This window comes from Aethalodelphis obliquidens, unplaced genomic scaffold (genome assembly GCF_003676395.1).
Source record: "Aethalodelphis obliquidens isolate GAN/ISIS:26980383/991018 unplaced genomic scaffold, ASM367639v1 scaffold53, whole genome shotgun sequence".
NCBI lineage: Eukaryota > Metazoa > Chordata > Mammalia > Artiodactyla > Delphinidae > Aethalodelphis > Aethalodelphis obliquidens.
In genome coordinates this window covers 1,888,660-1,914,083 of record NW_020837997.1, presented here as the reverse complement: position 1 = coordinate 1,914,083, position 25,424 = coordinate 1,888,660, and the positions used below count along the sequence as shown (strand labels likewise).

Here is a 25,424-nt window from a genome sequence, read left to right as displayed (position 1 = left end):
TCTTCCCTCTTGCGTCTCCCTCCTTCCCACCCTCCCCATCCCACCCTTCTAGGTGGTCACAAAGCACCGAGCTGACCTCCCTGTGCTATGCGGCTACTTCCCACTAACTATCTATTTTACGTTTGGTAGTGTATATATGTCCCTGCCACTCTCTCACTTTGTCACAGCTTACCTTTCCCCCTCCCCATATCCTCAAGTCCATTCTCTAGTAGGTCTGTGTCTTTATTCCCATCTTACCCCTAGGTTTTCATGACCATTTTTTTTCTTAGATTCCATATATATGCGTTAGCATACGATATTTGTTTTTCTCTTTCTGACTTACTTCACTCTGTATGACAGACTCTAGGTCCATCCACCTCACTACAAATAACTCAATTTCGTTTCTTTTTATGGCTGAGTAATTCCATTGTGTATATGTGCCACATCTTCTTTATCCATTCATCCGATAATGGACGCTTAGAAAACCTAGAGATAAACCCACGCACATATGGTCACCTTATCTTTGATAAAGGAGGCAGGAATGTACAGTGGAGAAAGGACAGCCTCTTCAATAAGTGGTGCTGGGAAAACTGGACAGCTACATGTAAAAGTATGAGATTAGAACACTCCCTAACACCATACAAAGAAATAAGCTCAAAATGGATTAAAGACCTAAATGTAAGGCCAGAAACTATCAAACTCTTAGAGGAAAACATAGGCAGAACACTCTATGACATAAATCACAGCAAGATCCTTTTTGACCCCCCCTTCTAGAGAAATGCAAATAAAAACAAAAATAAACAAATGGGACCTAATGAAACTTAAAAGCTTTTTCACAGCAAAGGAAATCATAAACAAGACCAAAAGACAACCCTCAGAATGGGAGAAAATATTTGCAAATGAAGCAACTGACAAAGGATTAATCTCCAAAATTTACAAGCAGCTCATGCAGCTCAATAACAAAAAAACAAACAGCCTAATCCAAAAATGGGCAGAAGATCTAAATAGACATTTCTCCAAAGAAGATATACAGATTGCCAACAAACACATGCAAGGATGCTCAACATCACTAATCATTAGAGAAATGCAAATCAAAACTACAATGAGATATCATCTCACACAGGTCAGAATGGCCATCAACAAAAAATCTACAAACAATAAATGCTGGAGAGGGTGTGGAGAAAAGGGAACCCTCTTGCACTGCTGGTGGGAATGTGAATTGGTACAGCCACTATGGAGAACAGTATGGAGGTTCCTTAAAAAACTACAAATAGAACTACCATATGACCCAGCAATCCCACTACTGGGCATATACCTTGAGAAAACCAAAATTCAAAAAGAGTCATGTAGCAAAATGTTCATTGCAGCTCTATTTACAATAGCCCGGAGATGGAAACAACCTAAGTGCCCATCATCGGATGAATGGATAAAGAAGATGTGGCACATATATACAATGGAATATTACTCAGCCATAAAAAGAGACGAAATTGAGCTATTTGTAATGAGGTGGATAGACCTAGAGTCTGTCATACAGAGTGAAGTAAGTCAGAAAGAAAAAGACAAATACCGTATGCTAACACATATATATGGAATTTAAGGAAAAAAATGTCATGAAGAACCTAGGGGTAAGACAGGAATAAAGACGCAGATCTACTGGAGAACAGACTTGAGGATATGGGGAGGGGGAAGGGTGAGCTGTGACAGGGCGAGAGAGAGTCATGGGCATATACACACTAACAAACGCAGTAAGGTAGATAGCTAGTGGGAAGTAGCCGCATGGCACAGGGATATTGGCTCGGTGCTTTTTGACAGCCTGGAGGGGTGGGATAGGGAGGGTGGGAAGGAGGGAGACGCAAGAGGGAAGACATATGGGAACATATGTATATGTATAACTGATTCACTTTGTTATAAAGCAGAAACTAACACACCATTGTAAAGCAATTATACCCCAATAAAGATGTTAAAAAAAATCTAGAAACAATAAGTGCTGGAGAGGGTGTGGAGAAAAGTGAACCCTCTTGCACTGCTGGTGGGAATGTAAATTGATACAGCCACTATGGAGAACAGTATGGAGGTTCCTTAAAAAACTACAAATAGAACTACCATACGACCCAGCAATCCCACTACTGGGCATATACCCTGAGAAAACCATAATTCAAAAAGAATCATGTACCAAAATGTTCATTGCAGTTCTATTTTCAATAGCCAGGATATGGAAGCAAACTAAGTGTCCATCATTGGATGAATAGTGTCTTTTAAAGAACAGAAGGTTTTCATTTTAATGAAGCCCGGCTTATCACTTTTTCCTTTTATGGATTATTTTTTGTTGTTTTATCTAAGAAATCTTTGCCCAACCCTACATTTTCTTCTCAAAGTATTATAGTTTTAGGTTTTACATTCATAAAATGGCTATGATCTGTTTCGAGTTACTTCTTGGAGCCCATGCAAGGTATGGATCAGTGTTCCTTTTTATGCATCTGGAGGCCCAGTTGTCCTGGCATCATTTGTTGAAAAGACTCTTGCTATTGAATTGCTTTTGCACCTTCGTTGAAAATCAGTCGCTCATACACGTGTGGGTCCATTTCTGGACTCCCTGTTCTGTTCCTTGAGCATTTGTCCATGTTGACACCAGTGCTACACTCTGGTGATTGCTCTAGCTTTTAGAGTACGTCTCAGTGTCAGAGGGTGTGAGTAAACTTGGTTCTTGTTGATCAAAGTTGCTTTGGCTCTTCTAGCTCCTTTGAGTTTCCATATAAATTCTGGAATCAGCTTGGCAGTTTCTTCAAAAGACTCTGCTGAGATTTTGATTGGGATTGGATCGAATCTATAAATCAGTTTGGGGAATAATTAACATCTTTGCAGTATTATCTTCTGACCCACGAACATGATCTAGCTCTCCATTGTGTCTCTAGTTTCAGCAGCATTTTGCAGTTCGCAGCTTATGGGTCTTGCGCGTCTTTTGTAGGATTTATCTCTGTGAGCATTTCGTCTTTTGTGTGCTATTGACAAAACGGTCATTAAGCCAGCTCCGTTCCACCATGCTTCCTGCAGCTTCATGGGGAGTCACAGTGAGGCTGGCCCCCTGAGGTCCCGATGCTCAGCTCTGGGCATGGGCGGGGGGTGGGGGTAGGATGATTCGGTGCCCCCTCAACACCCCTTCTCCTTCCCTCCATCCAGAGAGAGTCCACATCTCCACACCCAACAAGTACGAGTTCCAGTATGTGCAGCGGCCGCTGCGCCTCACCCATTTTGATGTGGCCGTGCGAGCCCACAACGATGCCCGCGTGGCCTTGTCCCCAGGACCCCAGGACACGGCAGGCATGATCGAGATCGTTCTGGGAGGGCACCAGAACACCAGGTCCTGGATCTCCACCAGCAAGATGGGCGAGCCCGTGGCCAGCACACACACAGCCAAGATCCTCTCCTGGGATGAATTCAGAATATTCTGGATCAGCTGGCACAGCGGGCTCATCCAGGCATGGCTGGGCTTGCCTGGGGTGGGCACGGGAACCTCCTGGCCCTCTGGCATTGTTGCTTCCTGATACATGTCATAGGGGTGGGGAGGGGAGAGGGGAAACACAAGGCAGCTCTCAAGTTGCTCACAGTCTGCCTGGAGTTACGTACAAAAAACAGGTGGTGAGAGCTGTGGCGGAGGAAGTGCCCAGGGATCTGGGAGCTGAAGGGTGGTGGGTGGTGAGGGAGAAAGAAAGTGGATAGAACAGGTAAAATGGGGACTGTGGACTCTTTCTGGGCCAAGCAAAGGAGACATAGAAAGAAGCAGCTGACACAGCTTCCTAGAGGAGGGATATAGCCAAGTGGGGTTTTGAAGTACAAATAGAGGAGTTTGCCAGGCATATGCTAAGATCCAGAGGTACTTTGGAACCTGCAGATGCCACACTTGTGTCTCTGTTGGGTGTTTCATGAACAGTGTGGTCTCTAGTTTCTCTCATCTCTGACCCCTTGAGAACCCCGCCCCAACCTATGAGCGTGGCCAAGGCCTCTGACCATGTCTGAGCACGGCTTCACGCTTCCTGCCAGCATCCAGCAGCATTGGCCTCTTTTTCCAGGTGGGCCATGGTCCAGAGCCAACCAATGACTCTGTCATCATGGCCTGGACCCTCCCCAAGACACCAGAGGTCCAGTTCATCGGTTTCTCCACTGGCTGGGGTTCTGTGGGCGAGTTCCGCATCTGGAGGAAGGTGGAAGTAGATGAGAGCTACAGCGAAGCCTTCACTCTGGGGGTCCCGCACAGCGCCATCCCTGGGTCTGAGCGTGCAGCCGCTGCCATCATAGGTGCGTCTGCCCTGCAGCCTGATTTGGGGAGGACAGGAGCAAGAACCCAGGCCAAGGGACAAGTGTTTACTCTGGGCTCAGTCTCATACCAGGCTTTGCTGGGGACCTGTGCCCCAGGGCCTCCAACCACACACCCACTCACCTGACAAGCAGCTTCTAGTGCCTTCTCCATGATGGGCGCTGGGGCCAGACTCAGAGATGACCTCAAACCCGACCTTCAGGGCTTCCTAGTCTGGCTGAGAAGGCAGGTCCTTGCCCTGTGTGGGGCAACCGGGAGGGTGGGTGGTAAACTCCATGAGGGCAGTGGGTCTGGGGTGATATACAAGAAGGCTGAAAGGCCAGGTGAAGTTAACCAGGTATGGGGTGGAGGGCGGGGCTTCTGGGTGTCCAGCTGAGTGGGCAGGACCATTTCAAATGCTTAGAGCATTTACTGAGCAGGGGTAAGAGGCTGTGGCCAGGGATCTCTTGGGCTGTGGATTGTCTCCCATAGCCCAGGCATAGAAGTGGAAAGTGGGGACTGTGTGATCCACTAGTGCTGGGAATTGGAAGGGTGAGACGCCAGGAGGAGGCAGACAGGCCTGAAGGAGGGGGTCTTGGGTCTCTCTGACATCAGAGGATGGAAGCCCTGGGGCCTGGGCAGGGTGGTGGTTGTGACCAGATCAGAGGATATTGGAGTTTATGACTTCTGAAGCATGAGATAAACTCAAATGTGGCCTTGGGGATGAGTGGCACAGATGGAGGTGAGGGATGTAGGGGAGAAGGCAGATGGACAACAGTGGAGAGGAGGTGAAGGCAGGGACTTGTGTGCCAGTCAGTGTCATCAGCACAGTGGGATGGAAGGTTGGAGAAGAAGCTGGAAAACCCAGAGAAGGGTGATGAGAAAGTAACCAGGTGCGCCCTGCCACAAGAGGAGGCTGCAAGAGCAGTAGCAGCCTCAGTGGGGCTGAGGAAGGAAGGGAGGTGCAATCAGGGGACAGTGGGGATTCTGGAGGGCCCATCAGCAACGTTTGGGGCATAGAGGCCAGAGAGAGGAAGACAGGGTACTGAAGAGATGAGGACACAGTAGGTCAGAAATAAGAGAAAAAAAGAACTTTTAAAAACACACCAACAATACCACACATGTAGGAAGAGTTTTATAAAAAATCTAAATACGGTTAGAGAGAAAATCACATTTCATATTGGAAGTTAGAAAAAATATTTAGAATGGAATCGCATGGCTGGATTGACATCTTAATGTCTGTGGGATGCAGCCAAAATTGTACTAAGAGGGAAATGTATAGCCTTAATTGCACCTGTTTAAAAAGCCAGAAAAGAAAGAGCATTTAACATAATGAAAAGGTAGAGAAAGAACACCTGAGTTAAAACTAAAGAACACAGAGGGAGGTATGGAGGAAAGGGCCAGTGGGTGTTCACCAAAGCCAGGAGACCAAGCAGGCTGACTGGGCAAGGGTGCAGCCCAGTTTCAAAGGGCAGCACTGGCAATCAGAGGATGGGTTGCTGGTGTTAGGCCACAAGTGGGCTCTCTCTAAGGAAAGCTGTCCGTAGGACAGCCAGGGCACTGGGTGAGGCCAGTCCCCAGCCCATCCTTCTTTTTCTTCCCACCAGGAGATGTCATGGGGCCAACTCTGAACCATCTCAGTAACCACCTGCGCCTGCCCTTTGGCTGCGGAGAGCAAAACATGATCCACTTTGCACCCAACGTCTTTGTCCTAAAGTATCTCCAGAAAACCCGACAGCTCAGCCCTGAGGTGGAAAGGGAGACCACTGATTACCTGGTGCAAGGTACTCGGGGACACTGCCTGGGTGGAGGGCGTGGGACTGCAGGTAGCCTTGACCATGCTGGGGGGCAGCTCACATGCCAAGTGCGGCGGATGTAGAAGAAGGCAAAGAAGTGGGTGAAAGAGGCCACTCTGGGTGGCCTGATGGGGTCCCTGTTAATAGGAACCTGGTATCTGCACCTGTTAGGAAAAGGCTCTGAATGCTGGTAATCAGCCATGGGGAGAGGAATAGCATCTTTTAAAAATGTAGATATTTTGAACAGCCAGAGCAGTATAATAGCATTATAAAAAACATCTGGAAAGGGAAAAAAATCCCCATAACCTCCCTGTCTTGCTGGCTCTGGGTTTACTCCTCTGCCCTCCAGGAGCAAAGGTTAGCTTTGCCACTCTTGGTGTCTCATAACATGGCATCCTATGGCGTGCCCTCCACCCCCAACCCCGCACTGTGTGCATAAGATTCGTCCACTGGGCTGTGGGGACCTGTGGTCTGTTCACCTCCATTGCTGTGTGGGGAGACCATAGTCAGTGTGTCTGTTGATGGGCTTTGGAGCAGCTTCCAACTCAGGGATTTTAGAATGGTGCTGCCATTAATCACCCTCTTAGTGTACTTGGTGACAACACGTCCAAATTTCTGTGGGGTGAAATCGCTGGGTCTCAGGATGTGTTCAGTTCATAATCACTTTGGAGACTACACTATTTCTTCAACACGTGCATTTATGGAGCACAACATACTGAACTATGCTTTTGGACATACTGGAGTTATTTCCAGTTTTTTTTTTCTAAATAATGCAGCACTGAACATCTTCAGAAATAAACCACCAGCACTGAACTTCTTCAGAAATAAACAAAGCAGCATTGAACTTCAAATATAAATAACACAGCACTGAACATCTTCCATTGCCATGACTCAGGTCCTTAGGATAGGGAACAGCCTTATGGCGGAGAGGGCGGAGGCAGGGGGGCGGACAAGGCCTCTGAGGGCCCTGTCTTACCCACTTTGCACATCTAGGCCCCACAGGTAGGAGGAAGGGGGTGGGAGGCTGGAAGTGGGGTCTCACTTCTGTCATGGATTCCCACTCTGTGTCCTCGGGTAGGGCCTGCTTTTCTCAGTAACTTGGTTTCCTACCTGTGTAACAAGGGAGTTGTCAGTTGATCCCAAGGTCCTGGGGCCTCCTGGGCTCTGCTTCTAGCCTTGGGCTGGAGCTGAAGTGAAAGGAGCACGTGGAAGGGGCTGGACCCAGCTCTGAAGCTGGCATCCATCTTGTGCCAGGCAAGTACCGCTCCATCCACGCTGCCCTGAGTTGCCTTCCCGGCAGCCTCCACACTGATGGTCCCCATTTCCCAGATGAGCAAAGTGAAGGTCCTGGGAGTGAAGAGGTGCCCAAGACCTCATAGGGGCAAGTGGTGGGGGCTTCTCAGACTGCAGGCTCCCCTGGACTTGGGCACGAGGGGCAGCCAGGGCACTAGACCCAGCCAGAGGGAGATGAGAACCCACAGGCACAACCTTGGAAATTTCTGCCACCGAAAAGGACCCGCGGGTGCCTGGCTCAGACGATGCTGGCCCCTATCAGATGGGGAAACTGAGGCACGTGAAAATCTCGCTTCCTAAGGCGAGTCTGGGGTCCCTGCCTCCTGGCCTGTTACGGTTCCCGCAGTTATTCTACTCCAAGGGCAGTCCTGATGATCTAGAACCATCTGTCCTTGTGGATGAGAAAATGAAAAAACGTACTATGAAGAACATACAACTCTCAGATGAAAAGAGAACTCAGGGGTTGCCGTGGGCTGAAGGTTTGGCTTCAAGAAGGCTGACCGCAGACTTCCCAGAACCCCAAGTCTGCTTGGTCCATCGTGGGGACGGGGGGCTCAGGTTCATGTGCTGTGAGGGTCTTGGAGGTGGATGGGCCCTGGCTTCCCAGGGCCAGGCATACCTCAGTGGACTCATCTGGGCTCAGGCCCTTGAATGCCACCCGGAGTGCAATGACCTGTATGGGTGAGTGGCAGCCTGGACACCCCCCCGCCCCAGGACAGCTAGACCTGAGGCTTATCAGCCAATTGGCCTTTCAGACTCAACAAGCCCCAGATTAACCCCCGACCCCCTGGTTTTCCGGCAAACCTTTGGTGTTAGTTTCCTGGGGCTGCCGTAACAAAGTACCACAAACTGGGTGGCTTAGAACAATAGGACTTTATTCCTTCATGGTTCTGGAAGCCAGAGGTCCAAAATGAAGGTGGCAACAGGGTTGATTCCGTCTGGAGGCTCCGAGGGAGCATCTGTCCCAGGCCTCTGTCCTGGCGGAATTCTGGTGACTCCAGGTGTTCTTCGGCTTGTGGACACATCACCACGCTCTCTGCCTCCGTCTCCACAAGCCCTTTTATATCTGTGTGTTTCCCTTTCTTTCCTCTGAGAAGGACACCAGTCATTGGATTTAGGGTCCAGCCTAATCCAGGAACATAATTCCATCTGCAAAGAACCTCACTCCCGATAAGGTCACATTTTGAGGTTCCAGGTGGACATTAATTTGGCGGGATAGGGGACACTGTCCACCCAGTTCAGAGTTCCTCCTGCCTCTTTCCCCACGTCCATGGGCACAGCTCCGTCCTTCCTGCCTTTCAGGCCGCAAACCTAGATGCCCTCGGCATCCTTCTTCTTTTCCTTCACATCTTATTCAGCTAAGGCAGCTCTGCCTATACCGCAGAACCCCTCCCTGCCTGTCCCCACCACCCGCTCCAAGCCCATGGTCATGCTCGCCTAGACAGTCCCCACCTGCCCAGTTTCTCTGCTTCCTCTCTGGACCCTACGATCCACCCACTACATTTGTCCCCTCACACCCCTCCCCTGCTCCCCTCACCCCCTCCACTCATGCCCCCTGCTGCCCTCACAGTAAGAACAACCGCCCAGCCCAGCCTTGGAGGCCCCAGTAGCCCACCTGACCTCCCTCCCTCTTGTCCCTCCTTGCTCCCTTGCTCTGAGCAAACCAAGCTCGAGGGCGCCTGGAGATGGTGCATTTCACTGACCAACCCCTGCCCCAGGTATGACTGAGGGGCCGGTGTGTGACCAGGAGTCACAAAGGGGCGATATCAGGAAACAAAAGAAGAATAAAGTAGAGGTTTCAATCCCCCCAGCTGTGGGTGTGGGGCAGTTTCAAGGACCCCAGCTGTGGGCGTGGGGCAGTTTCAAGGACCCCAGATATGGGCATGGGGTAGTCTCAGGAACCCTCGATGTGGGTGTGGCATTGTTTCAGGGTCCTGGGGTAAGACGTTGGCTGGCCAGCCATTCACCAGGGTGCTGTCCCCTCTTCTTGCCCCACAGGCTACCAGAGACAGTTGACCTACAAGCACCAAGATGGCTCCTATAGTGCTTTCGGGGAGCGGGACAAGTCGGGGAGTATGTGGTGAGTCCTCACTCCCCAGGCACGGCTGCTGAGGTTCTTCCACTTGAAGTCACATTCTCATGTCCAGCACAGCGTAGCCAGGAGCCTGCATGGGAAATGGAGATGGCCATGGTCTTAGCCCCTGGGGTTTACAGGTCTGGATTGTTGGGGTGGCGGGCGGGTTCTGCCTGGCCCGTGCATGGTGGAGCTGGCGGCGGTGACAGTTACTGTTACTCCTTCTGCTGTTGCTGCCACAGGGCCCAGGAACTGAACCCCTGCCCTCTGGCCCCTTGAGGATGGGTCCTGGCGCTCTGGTCCTCCTCAGAGCCCACGGGACCCAGGAATGGGGTGACCCTGAGCAGGAGGGGATGGGCTGGGAGAGGCCAGACCGCTGCCTCTAAGCTGGCTTGTGGGGTTCTGGAGGCACGTCCTGGGGTCCGGTTTCCCTTGTGAGCGGCTCCCTCTGGCTTTCAGGATCAACCAGAGCAGGGAGGGCCTGGGTGTACCTGGGTCTTATTCCCTGAGATCTTTGGGCCACAGCAGTTCTTGGCATCATCAGGGATTTGCCTCGTCCACTTTGGGGCTTACTGAGGAAGTGGGGCACCCGAACTTTCTGTCCCTAGTGAGGCCTCCTTCTCAGAGCAACACCCTGATGGCGCCTGCAGCAGCTATGGGCATGGACAGTATCCAGTCCTTAAATTGGCCCAGCGTCAGTGCCAGGGGCCGGGGGAACAGGGACACGGCTGGCTGAGCCCACGCTGCGGTGCAGTGTCACTCGCTTGGCTCCCGAGGGGCCCAGCCTTGATGACCTGCTCAGCCCCCCAGTCCCCAGAAGCCAATCGTCTGACCCAGTTCTGGTCCCAGGGCCCTGCCTTGCTGACAGCCCATGAGGCAAGACCGCAGTCATGCACTAACAAGCAGAGGCCCCCCCCCTGCGGGATTGGCCAAAGCCACTGAGTCACTCTCTGAAACCTGGGCAAGTCCTGGCAGCTCCCAGAGGCCTCCACCGGTCAGAAATAGTGAGCTGTGACCTTTGTATGCCCTCCCACAGTTCACACCCACACCCACCCACACACACACACACACACACACACACTGAGCAGGAAAAGACCAGTTCTGCTGTGGTCATGGAAATGTGACACCCAGCAGCTTGCCTCTCCCCCTTAGCCTTGTGAAACCTCCCTGTAGGACGAAACTGCAGATGCACAGGACAATGGCAACAGCATCCACCCTGGGGCTGGGCAAACCCAGGCTCTGTCTCGTGTGAACTGCGGCAGCCTTAGACCAGATGCTCAACTTCTCTGAACCTGTTTCCTCACCACACATCCCTCTCTGGACTAGGATCGGGTAGGCAGTAGGATAAGGGTGCAGGCATGCTCATTACAGTGCCAGGTACCCATTGGGATGGATACCCTGTTAGCACCTCTCCCTAAATATTTGGCCAGGGAGTCCAGGATCCAGTCCAACCTCCTCAACTTCCTTAAAACTCAGGGTCTGTTATAGATAGGTTCCGGTGCATCCAGTGTTCATTCATTCATTCATTTGTTTGTTTATTCAAGTGTCTACTATGTGCCAGGCTCTTTTCTTACTCCTGAGAGAACTAGAAAGACGTGGTCCCTGCCTCCAGGAGCTCATTGCCCAAGAGAGAGAGACCCTGTACAAGATGTAATGGTTATCTACTGCTGTGTAACAAGTCACCCCAAAACATAGCCATTTAAAACAAACATTTAGTCACAGTTCTGCGGGTCAGGAATTCAGGAGCAGCTTAGCTAGCATTGCTGGCTCAGGATCTCTCCCAAGGTTGCAGTCAGGGTGTTGGCTGGGGCTGTCATCATCTGAAGACTTGACTGGGGCTGGAGCATTTGTTTCCAAGTTAGTTCTCTCACATGGCTATTGGCAGGAGGCCTCAGTTCCTCACTGAAGACCATCCCATAGGGCTGCTTGAGTGTCCTTACAACATGGCAGCTGACTTCCCTTTGAATAAAAACTCCAAGAGAGAAAACAAGGAGGATGCCACATGCCTTTTATCATCTGGTTTCCCAAGTCATACTGTCACCTCCACCACATTCTACTTTAAAAAAAAAAAAATTTATTTATTTATTTTTGGCTGTGTTGGGTCTTCATTGCTGTGTGCGGGCTTTCTCTAGTTGCAGCAAGCGGGGGGCTACTCTCTTCGTTGTGGTGTGGGGGCTTCTCACTGTGGTGGCTTTTCTTGTTGCAGAGCACAGGCTCTATGTGCGCAGGCTTCAGTAGTTGTGGCATGTAGGCTCAGTAGTTATGGCTCGCAGGCTCTAGAGAGCAGGCCCAGTAGTTGTGGTGCATGGGCTTAGTTGCTCAGCAGCATGTGGGATCTTCCTGGACCAGGGCTTGAACCTGTGTCCCCTGCATTGGCAGGCGGATTCTTAACCACTGCGCCACCAAGAAGTCCCCACCACATTAAGTTCTTTAGAAGCAAGTCACTATGTATAGCCTATACTCAAGAAGGGGGGAAATTGGGTTCTACTGCTTGAAAGGAAAAGAAGCAAGGCATTTGTGGATATATTTTAAAGCTACTACATCACCTATATATTTTCTCATATCTATGAAGCATGCTAAGGGGGTAGGGTATGATGAGGCACACAGTTACATGGGGTGGTCAGGAAAGGTGCCCCTGAAGAGGTCCCCTGAAGAAGATGAGAGAGGAGCTGTATGAAAATCCAAGGGGAGAAGATTTCAGGCAGAGGGAACAGCCTGTGCAAAGGCCCTGAGGCAGAACTGAGCTTGACGAGTTTGAGCCACAGAAGGAGACCAGTGTGGCTGAAGCAGCACAGATGAGGAGGAGAGTGGCCCAACGTGAGGGAGGAGAGGGTGGCAGGGCCAGACTGAGCAGCGGGAGGAGTTTGGATTTTATTCCACATGGAGCAGGAGGGCTTAGAACAAAGCATGGCTGTAATCTGAGTCACGCTGGGCTGTGTGTGTTTAATTAATAGAGTTTATTTTTGTAGAACAGTTTTAGTTTCATAGAAAAATTAAGTAGGTAGAAGTGAGTTCCCATACACGCCCTCTCCCCTACACACAGTTTCCCCTGCTGTTAATGTCTTGCATTAGTGATATACATTTGTTATAAATGATGGACCAGTATTGCTACATTATTATTAACTGAGGTCCGTAGTTTAGGGTTCATGTTGCATAGTCTATGGGTTTGGACAATTAAGGTATCATAGAAAATAGCTTCACTGCCCTAAAAATCCCCTGTGCTCTACACATTTGTCTCTCCCTCCCCCCAGCCTCTGGCAACCACTGAGACTTTTACTGTCTCTATAGTTTTGCCTTTTCCAGAATGTCATAGAGTTGGAATCATTCAGTATGCAGCCTTTTCAGATTTCTCCTTTCACTCTGTAATATGCATTTAAATTTCCTTCAGGTCATACCGTGGCTTGTTAGCTCTTTTTGTTGCTGAATAATATTCAGTTGTATGGACGTACCACAGTTTGTTTATCCCTGTTTGTGTTTTAAGATGGAAAATTAAAGAGAACAGTGGGGGCTTCCCTGGTGGCGCAGTGGTTGGGGGTCCGCCTGCCGATGCAGGGGACACGGGTTCGTGCCCCGGTCCGGGAAGATCCCACATGCCGTGGAGCGGCTGGGCCCGTGAGCCATGGCTGCTGAGCCTGTGCGTCCGGAGCCTGTGCTCCGCAACGGGAGAGGCCACAACAGTGAGAGGCCCGCATACCGCAAAAAAAAAAAGAAAAAGAAAAAGAAAAAGAGAACAGTGTAGCAGAATGTGGAAATTCCACAGTTCCCAGCACAGGGGCAACTAAGTTCCATCTTGGCCCCCCAGTGTTTGGAATTTCCAAACTTGCTGCATACAGAGTAGGTGATGGCGCAGGGCTGGGCTGGTGGAAGCAGTGGGAGCCATGGGGTGGCCTGGCTGACACAGGAGCCATGGGGGTAGAAGGAAGAGGATGGATTTGAGGTATCTTGGAAGGAGAGTGGCCAGGACGAGGTTAATAAGGTTAATAATTGTAAGGTTAATATTTCAGGTTTTGGTGATTCACAGAAACAGAGCTTGGAGCCACTTGATTTTCTTTTTTTTTTTTTTAACTGTATTAAATAGCAGAAAATTTACTGTCTTAACTATTTTTAAGTATACAGTTCAGTGGTATTAAGTACATTCATACTGTTGAGCAGCCAACACCACCGTCCATCCCCATAACTCTTTTCATCTTGTAAATCTGAAACTCTATACTTATTAAATGCTAACACCCCATTCTCCCTTCCCCCCAGCCCCTGGCAACCACCATTCTACTTTCTGTCTCTATGATTCTGACTACTCTTAAGTGCCTCATATAAGTGGAATCATACAGTGTCTTGTGTGATTGGCCTATTCCACTCAGCATAATGTCCTCAACGTTCGTCCATGTTATAGCACCTTGCGGAGTTTCTTTCCTTTTCGAGGCTGAATGATATTCCATTGTGTGGATATACTGGCGTCGGCAGGTGAGAGGACCTTGGTCCTCGTCTTCCTTAGAGAGACAGTTCCACAAAGAGACTTTGTAAAGCAGAAATACACACCCAGAGAAGAGTGCGGGCATCCTCCCTAACGAGTACACCAGAGAGATGATTTAAATCACTTATATGGGGGCAGTTTTTCCGGGTTTTTGTTTTCCTCTCACCAGTCATCTTTCTTGGTTTTCCACATCTGACCTGACCCAGGGCCCTGCCTGATATGCACATGCATCTTTTAGCCAAAATGTATTCCAGTGAGGGGGGGTCTCTGGGAGATTGACAGAACAGAGATTATGCGTTAGTGCTCCCTCCATTTTTGATCCCCAAAGGAGCTTTTTTGTGCATGGGCTGTTGGGGAGGTCTCCTTGACCTCAAGAATGAAAGAGGTGGTCCTCTTATCTTTTTACTCCAGCAGAGCTCAGCTCTCCTCTGCTCCTGCCGTTAACTTTTCCGTTGAAATATCCGGGGGAAACAAGCTGCAGTTTCCTCAGCTTGACAAACCAGCTGAGGGGCCCAGGGGCCCATCTACATCCTACCTCAATACCACATTTTGCTTGTCCATTCATCTGTCAGTGGACACTGGGTTGCTTCCATAGTTTGGCCATTGTGAATAATGCTGCTACAGATATGGGCGCACAGATCTCTCTTTAAGACTCTGCTTTCATTTCTTTGGGGTATATACCCAGAAGTGGAATTGCTGGATCACATGATAATTCTGTGTTCAATTTTTTTAGGAACTGCCATGTTGTTTTCCACAGGGGCTGTACCATTGTCCGTTCCCACCAGCAGTGCACAAGGGTTCCAATTTCTCTGCATCTTCATCGACACGTGCTGTTTTCTGTGTCGTTTGGTTTTTGTTTCATAGTAGCCATCCTGATGCATGTCAGGTGGGGGAGCCACTTGATTTTGGAAAGGATGGATTACTCTTTCGTCCTGAGTTGGGGTGTTTCCCCTGCTGATAGTTCTGCTGTTTGTCCCTCTTGGCTCCCTGGTTTCCATCTGGTGGTTCTCCTGAATTCATTTTTTTTCATTCATTCATTCTCCAGCTTCATCGTCTCCCATTCAGGGTGCGCTAGCAACAGTTGGGCTGGGGGATGGGGTGGACAAGGGGCAGGCTGCAGAGATACAGATAGAAAACAATGACACAGAGGGAGGGCCTGGGGGTCCAGAGGCAGCATGTCCATCACAGAGTGGAGGTGTCTGGGAGGCTTCCTCTGGGGAGGGACCCCTGGGTTGAACACTGAGAGACAAGTAAGACTTCATCCTATAAAGAAGGGAGGTAGGAGCATGGTGCATCCAGGGCCTGGGTAACTGAGTAACTGAAGCTAGTGGGTTAGTGGGATGTTTTCAGCTGCAAACAAAAGAAAACTGGCTGAAAAAGCAATTCTGAACATCTCCTCATACCATAGAGCTGGGGAGGCTCCAGGATTGGCCAGTCTGGCAGCCCCACAATCCATTGGGGTTCCTGGTTCTTTCCCTTGGTCCCTGTGGGCATCCTTGGCGCAGCAGCTGCTCTCCTCGTGGTGGCAAAATGGCTGCAGCTGCTCCCAGCATCACCTCATGTGCCCATTCCAAAGCCATTTGCAGGTCTGGGGACTGGAAGGCCCATGGCTGTGGCTGGCTAGGGCTATAGAGGAGCCCAAGTGTCCAGTGTATCTGGTTGCCGGTTTTTCCTGGGATCTCTCAGCAAGACCTGGGATCTCTTGGGGAGTGGTTATGGAGGAGCAACAAGGAAGGTCTTCTGCACGTGGCGGGGGTGGGGGGTGGTGGTGGGACTGGACCAGCTCACAAAAAGGCCTTGAGTGCCAGGCAAGGAGCAGACCCGGGTGCTTCTGGGGGGGGAGGGAGCAAACGGGGAGGCTGGGCTCCATCATCAGGTCCTGCTGGGTGCCCACACACTTCCATCAAGTGCTCACAACAGCCCTGCGAGGGCAGGCTGGACCCTCCTGTCTTGCAGAGTAGGAAGCAGAGTCTTGGATGATGTGGGGAGCGTGCCACAGTCCCTGGCGGGGCACACGGGAGGTGACTCTGTTTTGCAACTCCCCAGCCCATGGCTCTCCCAGCCCCCACCTCATCCTGTTTCAGGCTCACAGCCTTTGTCCTGAAGTCCTTCGCCCAGGCGCGCAGCTTTATCTTCATTGACCCTCAGGAGCTGGCAGCCGCCAAGGGCTGGATTGTCCAGCAGCAGCGGGCAGACGGCTCCTTCCCGGCGGTGGGCAGGATTCTGAACAAGGACATCCAGGTTGGCAGCCTCCCAGCCTCCTCCTGGGGTCTTGGCCTTGCCCTGGCTGCTCCCCGATGTTGTCTGGGCCCAGTGGGGGCAGGGGGCTGTCCCCTCTGGCTTGGGATGAAACTACAAATCTTCTTACAGGGTGGGATCCACGGCACAGTCCCTCTGACAGCCTACGTGGTGGCAGCGCTCCTGGAGATGGGCCTGGCCTCGGAGGTAAGCGCAGGGGGCCCGGGAGGTGCCGGCTGGAGGAGCGAGCGGACAGTTTGGCCTTGCAGGCCAGGTTGGCCATCTTCTGGCCATCTTCAGCTTCTATTTATTCCTTGATGCCCCCCTTCTGCTCATTAGTGAGACTTTTTCATGCTTTTCAATGGTCACAGAACATCCAACTTCTTGTGGCCTGAGCAGAGGTGTGAGAGATTCCAGTAGTAATCACGGGGAACATGCGTGTGTGGGAGAGTGGGGTAGGGGTGGCTGTATCCTGAGTACAAGCCCTCCCAGGACTGTCCACAGCCCCCAGGCCCAATCGGAGAATCATTTTGGGCCCAATCAGGTTCCTGGCCAGTGACCCAGGGGCTGGCTTCAGGGAGCCCTATACATAATGTTGGACTCATGAATGCTTTTGCGGGGAAGAGTCTAGAACCTTCAGGGACGGTACTAGACCCAGCAGGGCTTAGACGTCCCAAGGAACTCAAGGACCATCGTCACTTCTGGGAGGCTGTCCCAGATGGGTGTGGCATGTCCCCTGCAGTGAGAGCTTAGACGGAGCTCAGCCGCTGGGGTCGGGACTCCACCATTCCTAACACCTGTGCCAATTCTAAATCTTCTGGTGATGAATTGTGAATTGTGGCACTTCTCAGAATTTCCCGATTTGACTGTGTCTAGGCTTTGGTGTGACCTAAGACCCTCCACGTCCCACACGCTTTGCCCAGAGAGACCCTTGCTTGCCCTGTGTTAAGGGGCTGAATTGTGTCGCCCCCAAAATTCATATCCTGAAATCCCAACCCCCATCATAGTCAGCTCAGGCTGCCGTCACAAAACACCACAGAGTGAGGGACTTCAACAACAGATATTTATTTCTTATGGTTCTAGAGACTGGAAAGTCCAAGGTCAAGGTTCTGGTCGATTTAGTTCTTTTTTTTTTTTTTTTTTTTGATTCAGTTCTTTTTTTTTAATTAAATTAATTAATTTATTTAATATTTTATTTTTGGCTGTGTTGGGTCTTCGTTTCTGTGCGAGGGCTTTCTCCAGTTGGCGGCGAGCGGGGGCCACTCTTCATCGTGGTGCGCGGACCTCTCACTGCCGCGGCCTCTCCCGTTGCGGAGCACAGGCTCCAGACGCGCAGGCTCGGTAGTTGTGGCTCACGGGCCCAGCCGCTCCGCGGTATGTGGGATCTTCCCGGACCGGGGCACGAACCCGTGTCCCCTGCTTTGGCAGGCGGACTCCCAACCACTGCGCCACCAGGGAAGCCCCTCTGATTCAGTTCTTAATGAGGGGTCTCTTCCTGGCTTGTAGACAGCCATCTTCTTTCCATGTCCTCACGTGGCCTTTTCTTGGTGTGTGACCATGGAGAGAGGTGGGATGGGGTTGGGGGAGAGATTGAGAGAGAGATCACTCTGGTGTCTCTTTGTCTTCTTTTTTTTTCTTTCTTTTTTTTTTTATTTGAAGTGGACCTCTCACTGTTGTGGCCTCTCGCATTGCGGAGCACAGGCTCCGGACGCGCAGGCTCAGCGGCCATGGCTCATGGGCCCAGCCGCTCTGCGGCATGTGGGATCTTCCCGGACCGGGGCACGAACCCGTGTCCGCTGCATCGGCAGGCAGACTCTCAACCACTGCGCCACCAGGGAAGCCCTCTTTGTCTTCTTATAACCAGCCTCATTGATTATAGAGGTTCCACCCTCTTGGCCTCATCTAAACCTAACCACCTCCCAAAGGCACCCCTTCCTAACACCATCATATTGGAGGTTAGGGCTTTAACATATACATTTGTGGGAGGGGGACGGGGAGGCACAGACATTCAGTACATAACAGCCCCAAGACTTCAGAATGTGATAGTATTTAGAGACAGGGCCTTTAAAGAGGTAGTCACGTTAAAATGTAGCCTTTAGAGTGGGTACTAATCCACTATGACTGGCATCCTTGGAAAAGGGGGACATTAGGACACAGAGACCAGCACAGAGGGAAGATGATGTGAAGATAAAGGGAGAAGATGGCTAGCTACAAGCCAAGAGAGAGGCCTGGAACAGATCCTTTCCTCACGGCCCTCAGAAGGAACCAGCCCTGCTAACACCTCGATATTGGACTTCTGGCCTCCAGATCCACGAGACAAGAAATTTCTACTTTTTTAAGCCACCCAATTTGTGGTACTTTGTTACGCAGCCCCAGCAGACTCATACACCCTGCCTCTAGGAAGACCAACCAACTTGGTTGGCCCGGGACCAAGGGATTCCGGGGATGCAGGCCTCGTGGGTGCCTCCTCCCTGCCTGCACCTGAGACTGAGGAACCCAGGCTCCTTGGCGTTCCCAAGGTGGGTCTCTCCTCCATCCCCTGGTTCTGCTTTTTGTTTTGGTAAAATCGACATTTAGGTCCTTCTGACCTTATCAGATTTTTCTAGAGCTGAACCAAGTGTTTCTTCCTGAACTCAAGAATATGAAGGCCCCTGTGCCTTAGGCTGAAAAAAGGCCCCTGGACTTGTGTCCTGTGGCATTTGTAACAAAGTACCACAAACAGTGGCTTTAAACAATGGGAGTTTATTCTCTCGCAGTTCTGGAGGCCAAGGTCTGAAGTCAGTGTGTGGGCGGGGCCATGGCTCCTCTGGAGGTCTAGGGGAGGAGGCTTCCTAGCCTCTTTCACCTTCTGGGAACTCCCAGCATTCCTTGGCTTGTGACTGCATCACTCCAATCTCTGCCTGTCTTTCCACGGCCTTCTCTCTGTGTCTCTTCGTCCTCTCTTCTTATAAGGACATCAGTGCTACCTCTGCAAAAGTGTCCAGCCACCCCCACCCCAGGCTCTGGGCTTATGTGGCTCAGGCTTGGGGTCCAGTTAATTTGCTCTGTTATCCCTGATACATGCCTCGGGAGGGAGATGGTACGTCTTAACGACATGCCGTAAGGGCGGTTCCCATGCTTTATCCTGATCTAAAGATGGAAAGCTTTGGGAGAGCATTCCTTCTGCAATCTTAACAATCACCAAAGCAGAGTTATCTTAACTCCATGGCTCCACCGGTGCCCACAGGAGCACCATTGCTCATTTGCTAAGTTCCCGAATGCTTTGAATCCCTCCTTTTTCCATTTAGCCTATATTATTGGGCAGCTTCTCTGAACTAAGCCCATCACTGGACAATGGACTTGGTTTCTGTCCTTTACCCGCTCACACTGTGGGTCAGGAGCATGATGAGGGTTGGTGGGCTTCCTGGAGGAGGTGACGATTGAAGCTAGGCCTGGAGGATGAGGTGGGCCTGAGCTGGGGGTCTTAGAAGCCAGCCTAGTGATAGAGTGGGATGGGGCGGGGCGGCCAGGGGTCTGCCTGCTTCCCCCAGAGTGTCTCTGGATTGATTTGTTGTGTTCAGACTTCACTTGGAAAACCTGGCACCAACATAAAAGAAAGGGAATGGGGCTTTGAAAGCTGAGGCTGCAGGCAGTGGGGCACCAGAAGGATACAAAGTGAGGGGCTGCAAGCCATCCAGTGCTTGCCCCAGGCATGTCCTGAGAACCTCTGGGAGTGTGGTGGGTGGGGTGAAGGCAGAGCAGCCTCCCAGGGCTCCAATTCCCACCCCCGCTGCACCCCGCAGGAGGAGAGGGGTGCCATTGCCAAAGCCAGGCACTTCCTGGAGTCCAGCGCGCCCCTGGCTACGGACCCCTACAGCAGTGCCCTGACCGCCTACGCGCTGACTCTGCTCCGCAGCCCTGCAGCCCCTGCCGCTCTGCGAAAGCTCCGCAGCCTGGCCATCACCCAGGGTAGGTGCCCCTGCCTGCCATCCCAGTGGACACGGTGTGGGGCCAGCCCACTGAGGGCCCCAGTAAACAGCTCATGAACACGTGCATGGAACGAAGGAGGCGTCCTTTGCTCACTCTGTTTTTTTTGTTTTTTTTTTTGTGGTACGCGGGCCTCTCACTGTTGTGGCCTCTCCCGTTGCGGAGCACAGGCTCCGGACGTGCAGGCTCAGCGGCCATGGCTCACGGGCCCAGCCGCTCCGCGGCATGTGGGATCTTCCCGAACTGGGGCACGAACCCGTGTCCCCTGCATTGGCAGGCGGACTCTCAACCACTGCGCCACCAGGGAAGCCCTGTTTTTTTATAAATTTATTTTTTAAATTATTTTATTTTATTTTTGGCTGCGTTGGGTCTTCGTTACTGCACACGGGCTTTCTCTAGTTGCGGTGAGCAGGGGCTACTCTTCGTTGCGGGGCGCCGGCTCCTCGTTGCGGTGGCTTCCCTTGTTGCAGAGCACGGGCTCTAGGCGTACGGGCCTCAGTAGTTGTGGCTCGCGGGCTCTAGAACGCAGGCTCAGTAGTTGTGGCGCACGGGCTTAGTTGCTCTGCGGCATGTGGGATCTTCCCGGACCAGGCATCGAACCCGTGTCCCCTTCATTGGCAGGCGGATTCTTAACCACTGGGCCACCCGGGAAGTCCCTCGTTTATTATCGCATCTGCCAGTGGCTTCATTTGATGAAGTGGCTTGAGCTTGAGCATCATTTTCCTCCCCTGTGAAGTAGGGGATGCCACCCCGCCCCCACCAGGGAAAACAGTGCTCGGAGATCCCCGGTAGAGGATCCCCCAGGCTTCCTGGAAACCATTCCTGGGCAGGGTGCTGGGAGGCAGGGGAGGGCTGCAGCCGGCTCCCACCCTGCCCCCCATCACTGGGTGAACCTCGGAAAGCCTTTTCCATCTTGGAGTGTCAGTCTCCCATCTACAAAATGACTCCTCATTGTGTTTGGGGAGCCCCAGTCACTGAGCTGTGACTTCTCAGAGGTCCCCCAACTCAGTCTCCTTCCCCCCAGCCCCTGGGCTTTCCCAGGAGCTGCGCTGGTATTCCATCCAGCTTCTCTGCTTAAGATGTCACCTGAAGAATTGCTTTCACTGCTTAAGAAGAAGAAGAAAAAAAAAAAACTTAAAAAGCAAAATTCTAAAACCATCCAGTTGGATGACGGTGTCAATTTAGGACTAACTGCTCAAGATCTGAGGCAGGGAGTGCTGATTTCTCAGTGGTTTGAGGGCTTTTTATACCACACATGAGCTCAGAATCTTTGGAGCCTTTGCAAGTACGGAGTGGCTTCCTGGTCCCCAAGTGGGGTAGACTGGGGCCTGCCTCAGGGCTCCAGCCAGGAGGGAGGCCATTGATTAGTGATGTCTGCCGGGGTACAGAAAAGCAGCCAGGGATTGGTGATGTCTGCCAACGGTGCAGGAGGGGCTGGGTTTGTCGCTGTAGCTGCAGATGTGAGATGTAGCCCCAAGACCCTTCCTGTCCCAGCCATCTTCCCCTGGTACCCTCCTGCCCTGGGGCCCAGCCCCCTGATGTCTGTTCTTGAGACCACATGCGCTGACACTCAGCATGGGTTGCCAGGCTGAGTGCCAACAGGGGTTGTGGCCCCTGACCTGTTCTGGCCTTACAGATGGGGTGACCCACTGGAGCCTGACGGGTTCCCGGGATGTGGACAAGGATGCGTTCCTGAGCTTCAGTGACGGGGTCTATCAGACAGGTACTGGCCACCCCACCTGCGGTGCCTGCTGTGGGCACCGGGTCCTGGGTCCCAGTGTCAAAAGGGCCCCAGCTGGCCTCTTCCGTTGCAGTGGTCTCGGCCGAGGTGGAAATGACAGCCTATGCCCTGCTGACCTACACCCTCCTGGGAGATGTGGCCACTGCCCTGCCTGTGGTGAAGTGGCTATCCCAGCAGCGGAATGCCCTCGGGGGCTTCTCCTCCACTCAGGTGAGCCAGGAAGGCCAAAAGAGGGGCTCGGGTCTGAGCGGGGTTACTGTGGCCTAGGCTTGGGACTCAAGAGCCAGGTAGGAAGCCACTGGCTGCTTCAAGTCTCAGGACGGCTCCTTACCCGCAGCCCCTGGGGGCATGATGTCCAAGAGAGGGCAGGAGGATGGGGCTGAGGGACAGATGTGCCTGGCTCTGGGACAGGGACCCAGCCCCTGCCTCCATGGAGATGCTCCCCAACTGCCTGGGGCCCCCAGCCCTGTGGGTATCTACACCGGACACCCAGTGCTCTGTGCCAGCCTCACGGGTCGCTGGTATCCAGAGAGGGTCCGTGGCACCCGCAGCGTGGGCCGGCCCTGCTCCTGGAGCTGACCCCAGCCTCCTGCTCTGTCCCTAGGACACCTGCGTGGCTCTGCAGGCCTTGGCAGAGTATGCCATCTTGTCTTACGCGGGCGGCATCAACCTCACCGTCTCCCTGGCCTCCACCAACTTGGACTACCAGGAGACCTTCGAGCTGCACAGGGCCAACCAGAAGCTTCTACAGATGGCGGCGGTGCGTGCTCCCGGGACCAGGGTTGGGGGGTGGGCAGCGACGGCGGCCCGTCCCTGCTGCCTGTCTGTCCACGTGGGTCTGCGGGGGAAACCACGGCATCTTCTCTCCCCAGATCCCCAGCCTCCCCACGGGGCTGTTTGTGAGCGCCAAGGGCGAAGGCTGCTGCCTGATGCAGGTGAGGCTGCGGGGAGAGGGGGCGCTTCCAGGGCGCCCCTGGAGGGGCGGGCAGGAGGGAGCTCAGTGTTGGGCCAGGTTGAGTGGGGTGGATGTGGGTGTGAGAGCCACCCCAGGGCAGCCTGTCAGCCCCCTGAAATGCCATCCACTCTGCCCAAGGCAGGACCCAAGGCAGACGGCAGTGTGTCCCCTTGAGAATGGAGTCGCCCCAGAAACTCCATCTGATCCCCGTTCCGGTGGTCTCTGACCTTAAGCATACCCCTCCCTTCACCCCCCATGGTGGGACTTGTTATTCTCCCTGCCAAGGCCTGAATGGAGATGGCCAGCCTGGCGCTCCCCACGACCCCTCAGCCACCAGGCTCAGGATTTAGTCACACTCTGGGTGGAGACAGGCTGGCCTCCTAGGCTCTGGCCAGCGGTCAGAGGGCAAGTCTGCCAGGAGACCCTCGCATTCTCAGCTTCTCCGTCTGGAAGGTGGGAGCCCAGACAACACAGTGGATAGGGGAGGGAGCCTGAGAGGCAGACAGACCTGGGCTTGAAATGTGGAAAAATGGGGTGATGGTCGTACCTACACCATCAGGGCGAAATGGAATGACTGTAGTGCCCAGAGCTGTTGTTGATGTCACCGTTGTCGTCGTTCTGGCTGTCCCCCACCTTGTCCTGCCCTTGCCTCTCCCCTCCCCACTCCCCTGTCCCCTCAGCCTCTGTCCTCCCACCCACCCCCCAGATCGATGTTACCTACAACGTGCCAGACCCAGTGGCCAAGCCGTCCTTCCAGCTGCTTGTCAACCTCCAGGAGCCCGAGGCCGAGCGGCGGCCCCCTGCGCCTGCCTCCTCGGCTGACGATGACGACCCAGCAGCTGACCAGCATCAGCAGGAGTACCCGGTGACACTGGAGGTGTGCGCCAGGTAAGGCCTCCTGCCCCGCTGGCTGGCACCGCCACCTGGACGGCATTTTATATAGTGACGCTCTCGGCTAAGAACGCCTCGGGCATTCATCTGGGCCTGTACTACTTGTGGGAGCCCCACAGACATTTCACCAAAGTTGTGGCTGGACCAGCCCTCGTGGTCCTTAGTCTGATCGCAAGACACACGTCAGCAACACCCATCAGGGACCTTGGAAGAACAAGATTTCTTACTCACAGGTCCTGGAGGGTACCTGACCCTCCCGAGGGTCACACAGCGAGGTCACAGGTAGAGAGACAGAGAGAAGGCACGGACCTGAGGTTCTGCCTATATTGGGGTCCAAGGGGGGGTTGCCTACATTTTTGTGGATTCACTTTTTATTGGCGAATTTAAAATATAAGAGCAGGAATTAGGGTGCTGGAAGGGGAAGGCAGGGTGACCCAAGTGGTCCATCATCTAGGTTACCCAGGGCTTCCTGAAAGAGGGACCTTTGTGGGTGGGGGCAGCCTGATTCCTCTTCTGGTTGTTTGGCTAGTAGTTGTGTCATACGGCTGCCAGTATCTTTATTCAAGATGGATGTCTTCGAAATGGATGCCTTTGCAATCAGAAGCTTACACTCCAAATGATTTTTGAAATGAAAGAAATGGAAGTGCTTCTGAATGGGTGCAGCAGACCACAGTGACAGGTGGGGCTGGGTGGGATGGCTGTGGCCCCTGTGCGACCCACCAGCCCCAGGTGTGACCCTGGGACCAGACCACAGAGGGTCCTCGGTGGTGGGCGCATGCAGCTGCCCACGAAGGCTGCTCATTACCATGGCAATGATGGGGGACCCCAAAGGTGGTTGCAAGCTATGGCACCTGAAGCCCATCAGAGCTGCCCAGACACCTTCTTTAACCTTGACCCTCAGCCCTCACATGTCCAAGGCTCCCATCTTAGGAAGTTCTGAAGAACAAGCACAACTTGGTCCAAGCCTGGGAGCCCTGGGTGAGTGGCTTCCCAAACCTCCAGCTGTGTTTCCTGCTCCACAGTGAGACTCAGGATGGTTCCACTAAGCACGGCTGTGATCACCATCTAATCAGGCGGGGGAGCGAGAAGCAGCTGGACTGGCCCAACTGTCTGGTCCCGGCAGGCCTGCTGGGGCATCTCTGTTCCTCCCTCAGATGCGTTAAGAAAAAAAACCCCACCGTGTGCCACCCGGATATAGCGTCTCTCAGGCCTCACCACTGCAGGAAGCCTCCCCCGCAGGAAGCCTCCCCCGCCTGCCCCAGGAGCTGTGACCACCCTGTCCCCTTGGGACACAGTCTGCAGGTTCCTCACTCAGTGTCAGCCTCCCTGTCACCAGCACCCAGCACAGGGAGAGCCTGGCACATAGCAAGCCCCAGAGGCCATATTTACCCACCCGCCATGTCACAGAAGAGGAAACTGAGGGCTGGCACTGGAGAGTGACCGGGTCTCCCCCAGTGGCCTGGACTCCCTCGGCCCCGTGGAGCAGCTTCTCACACTGGGGGCACAGCATGGAGTTCGGGTCAGAACACAGCCCAGCGTTGATAGACCTGGGTCAGGCCCAGAACCCTCGGCAAGGCCTTTTCTTTATGGTCTCAGTGTCTTAGCTGTGAAATGGGCTGACCACCGACCCAGCCAAGGGTGTTTGTGCAGATGGGCTGCCAGCCAGGCAGGCTCGGGGGTTGTGGGGACAGAGGGGTCCATGAATTCCACTGCGGGGCTTGAGTTTAAG

General features: G+C 52.9%; 1 protein-coding gene across 1 annotated transcript in view; it reads left to right on the top strand.

Moving 5' to 3' along the window:
- The window catches only part of CPAMD8 (C3 and PZP like alpha-2-macroglobulin domain containing 8), a 99,532-nt gene that overhangs the window by 66,864 nt on the left and 7,244 nt on the right, over positions 1 to 25,424 (top strand). The window contains exons 24-35 of the mRNA XM_027084581.1: positions 3,157 to 3,455; positions 4,047 to 4,272; positions 5,878 to 6,054; positions 9,358 to 9,439; positions 15,989 to 16,145; positions 16,275 to 16,349; positions 19,925 to 20,090; positions 21,745 to 21,831; positions 21,923 to 22,059; positions 22,454 to 22,609; positions 22,722 to 22,784; positions 23,511 to 23,692. Of these exons, the coding sequence (XP_026940382.1) occupies positions 3,157 to 3,455; positions 4,047 to 4,272; positions 5,878 to 6,054; positions 9,358 to 9,439; positions 15,989 to 16,145; positions 16,275 to 16,349; positions 19,925 to 20,090; positions 21,745 to 21,831; positions 21,923 to 22,059; positions 22,454 to 22,609; positions 22,722 to 22,784; positions 23,511 to 23,692 (1,807 nt within the window). The remainder of the gene's footprint in view (positions 1 to 3,156; positions 3,456 to 4,046; positions 4,273 to 5,877; positions 6,055 to 9,357; positions 9,440 to 15,988; positions 16,146 to 16,274; positions 16,350 to 19,924; positions 20,091 to 21,744; positions 21,832 to 21,922; positions 22,060 to 22,453; positions 22,610 to 22,721; positions 22,785 to 23,510; positions 23,693 to 25,424) is intronic.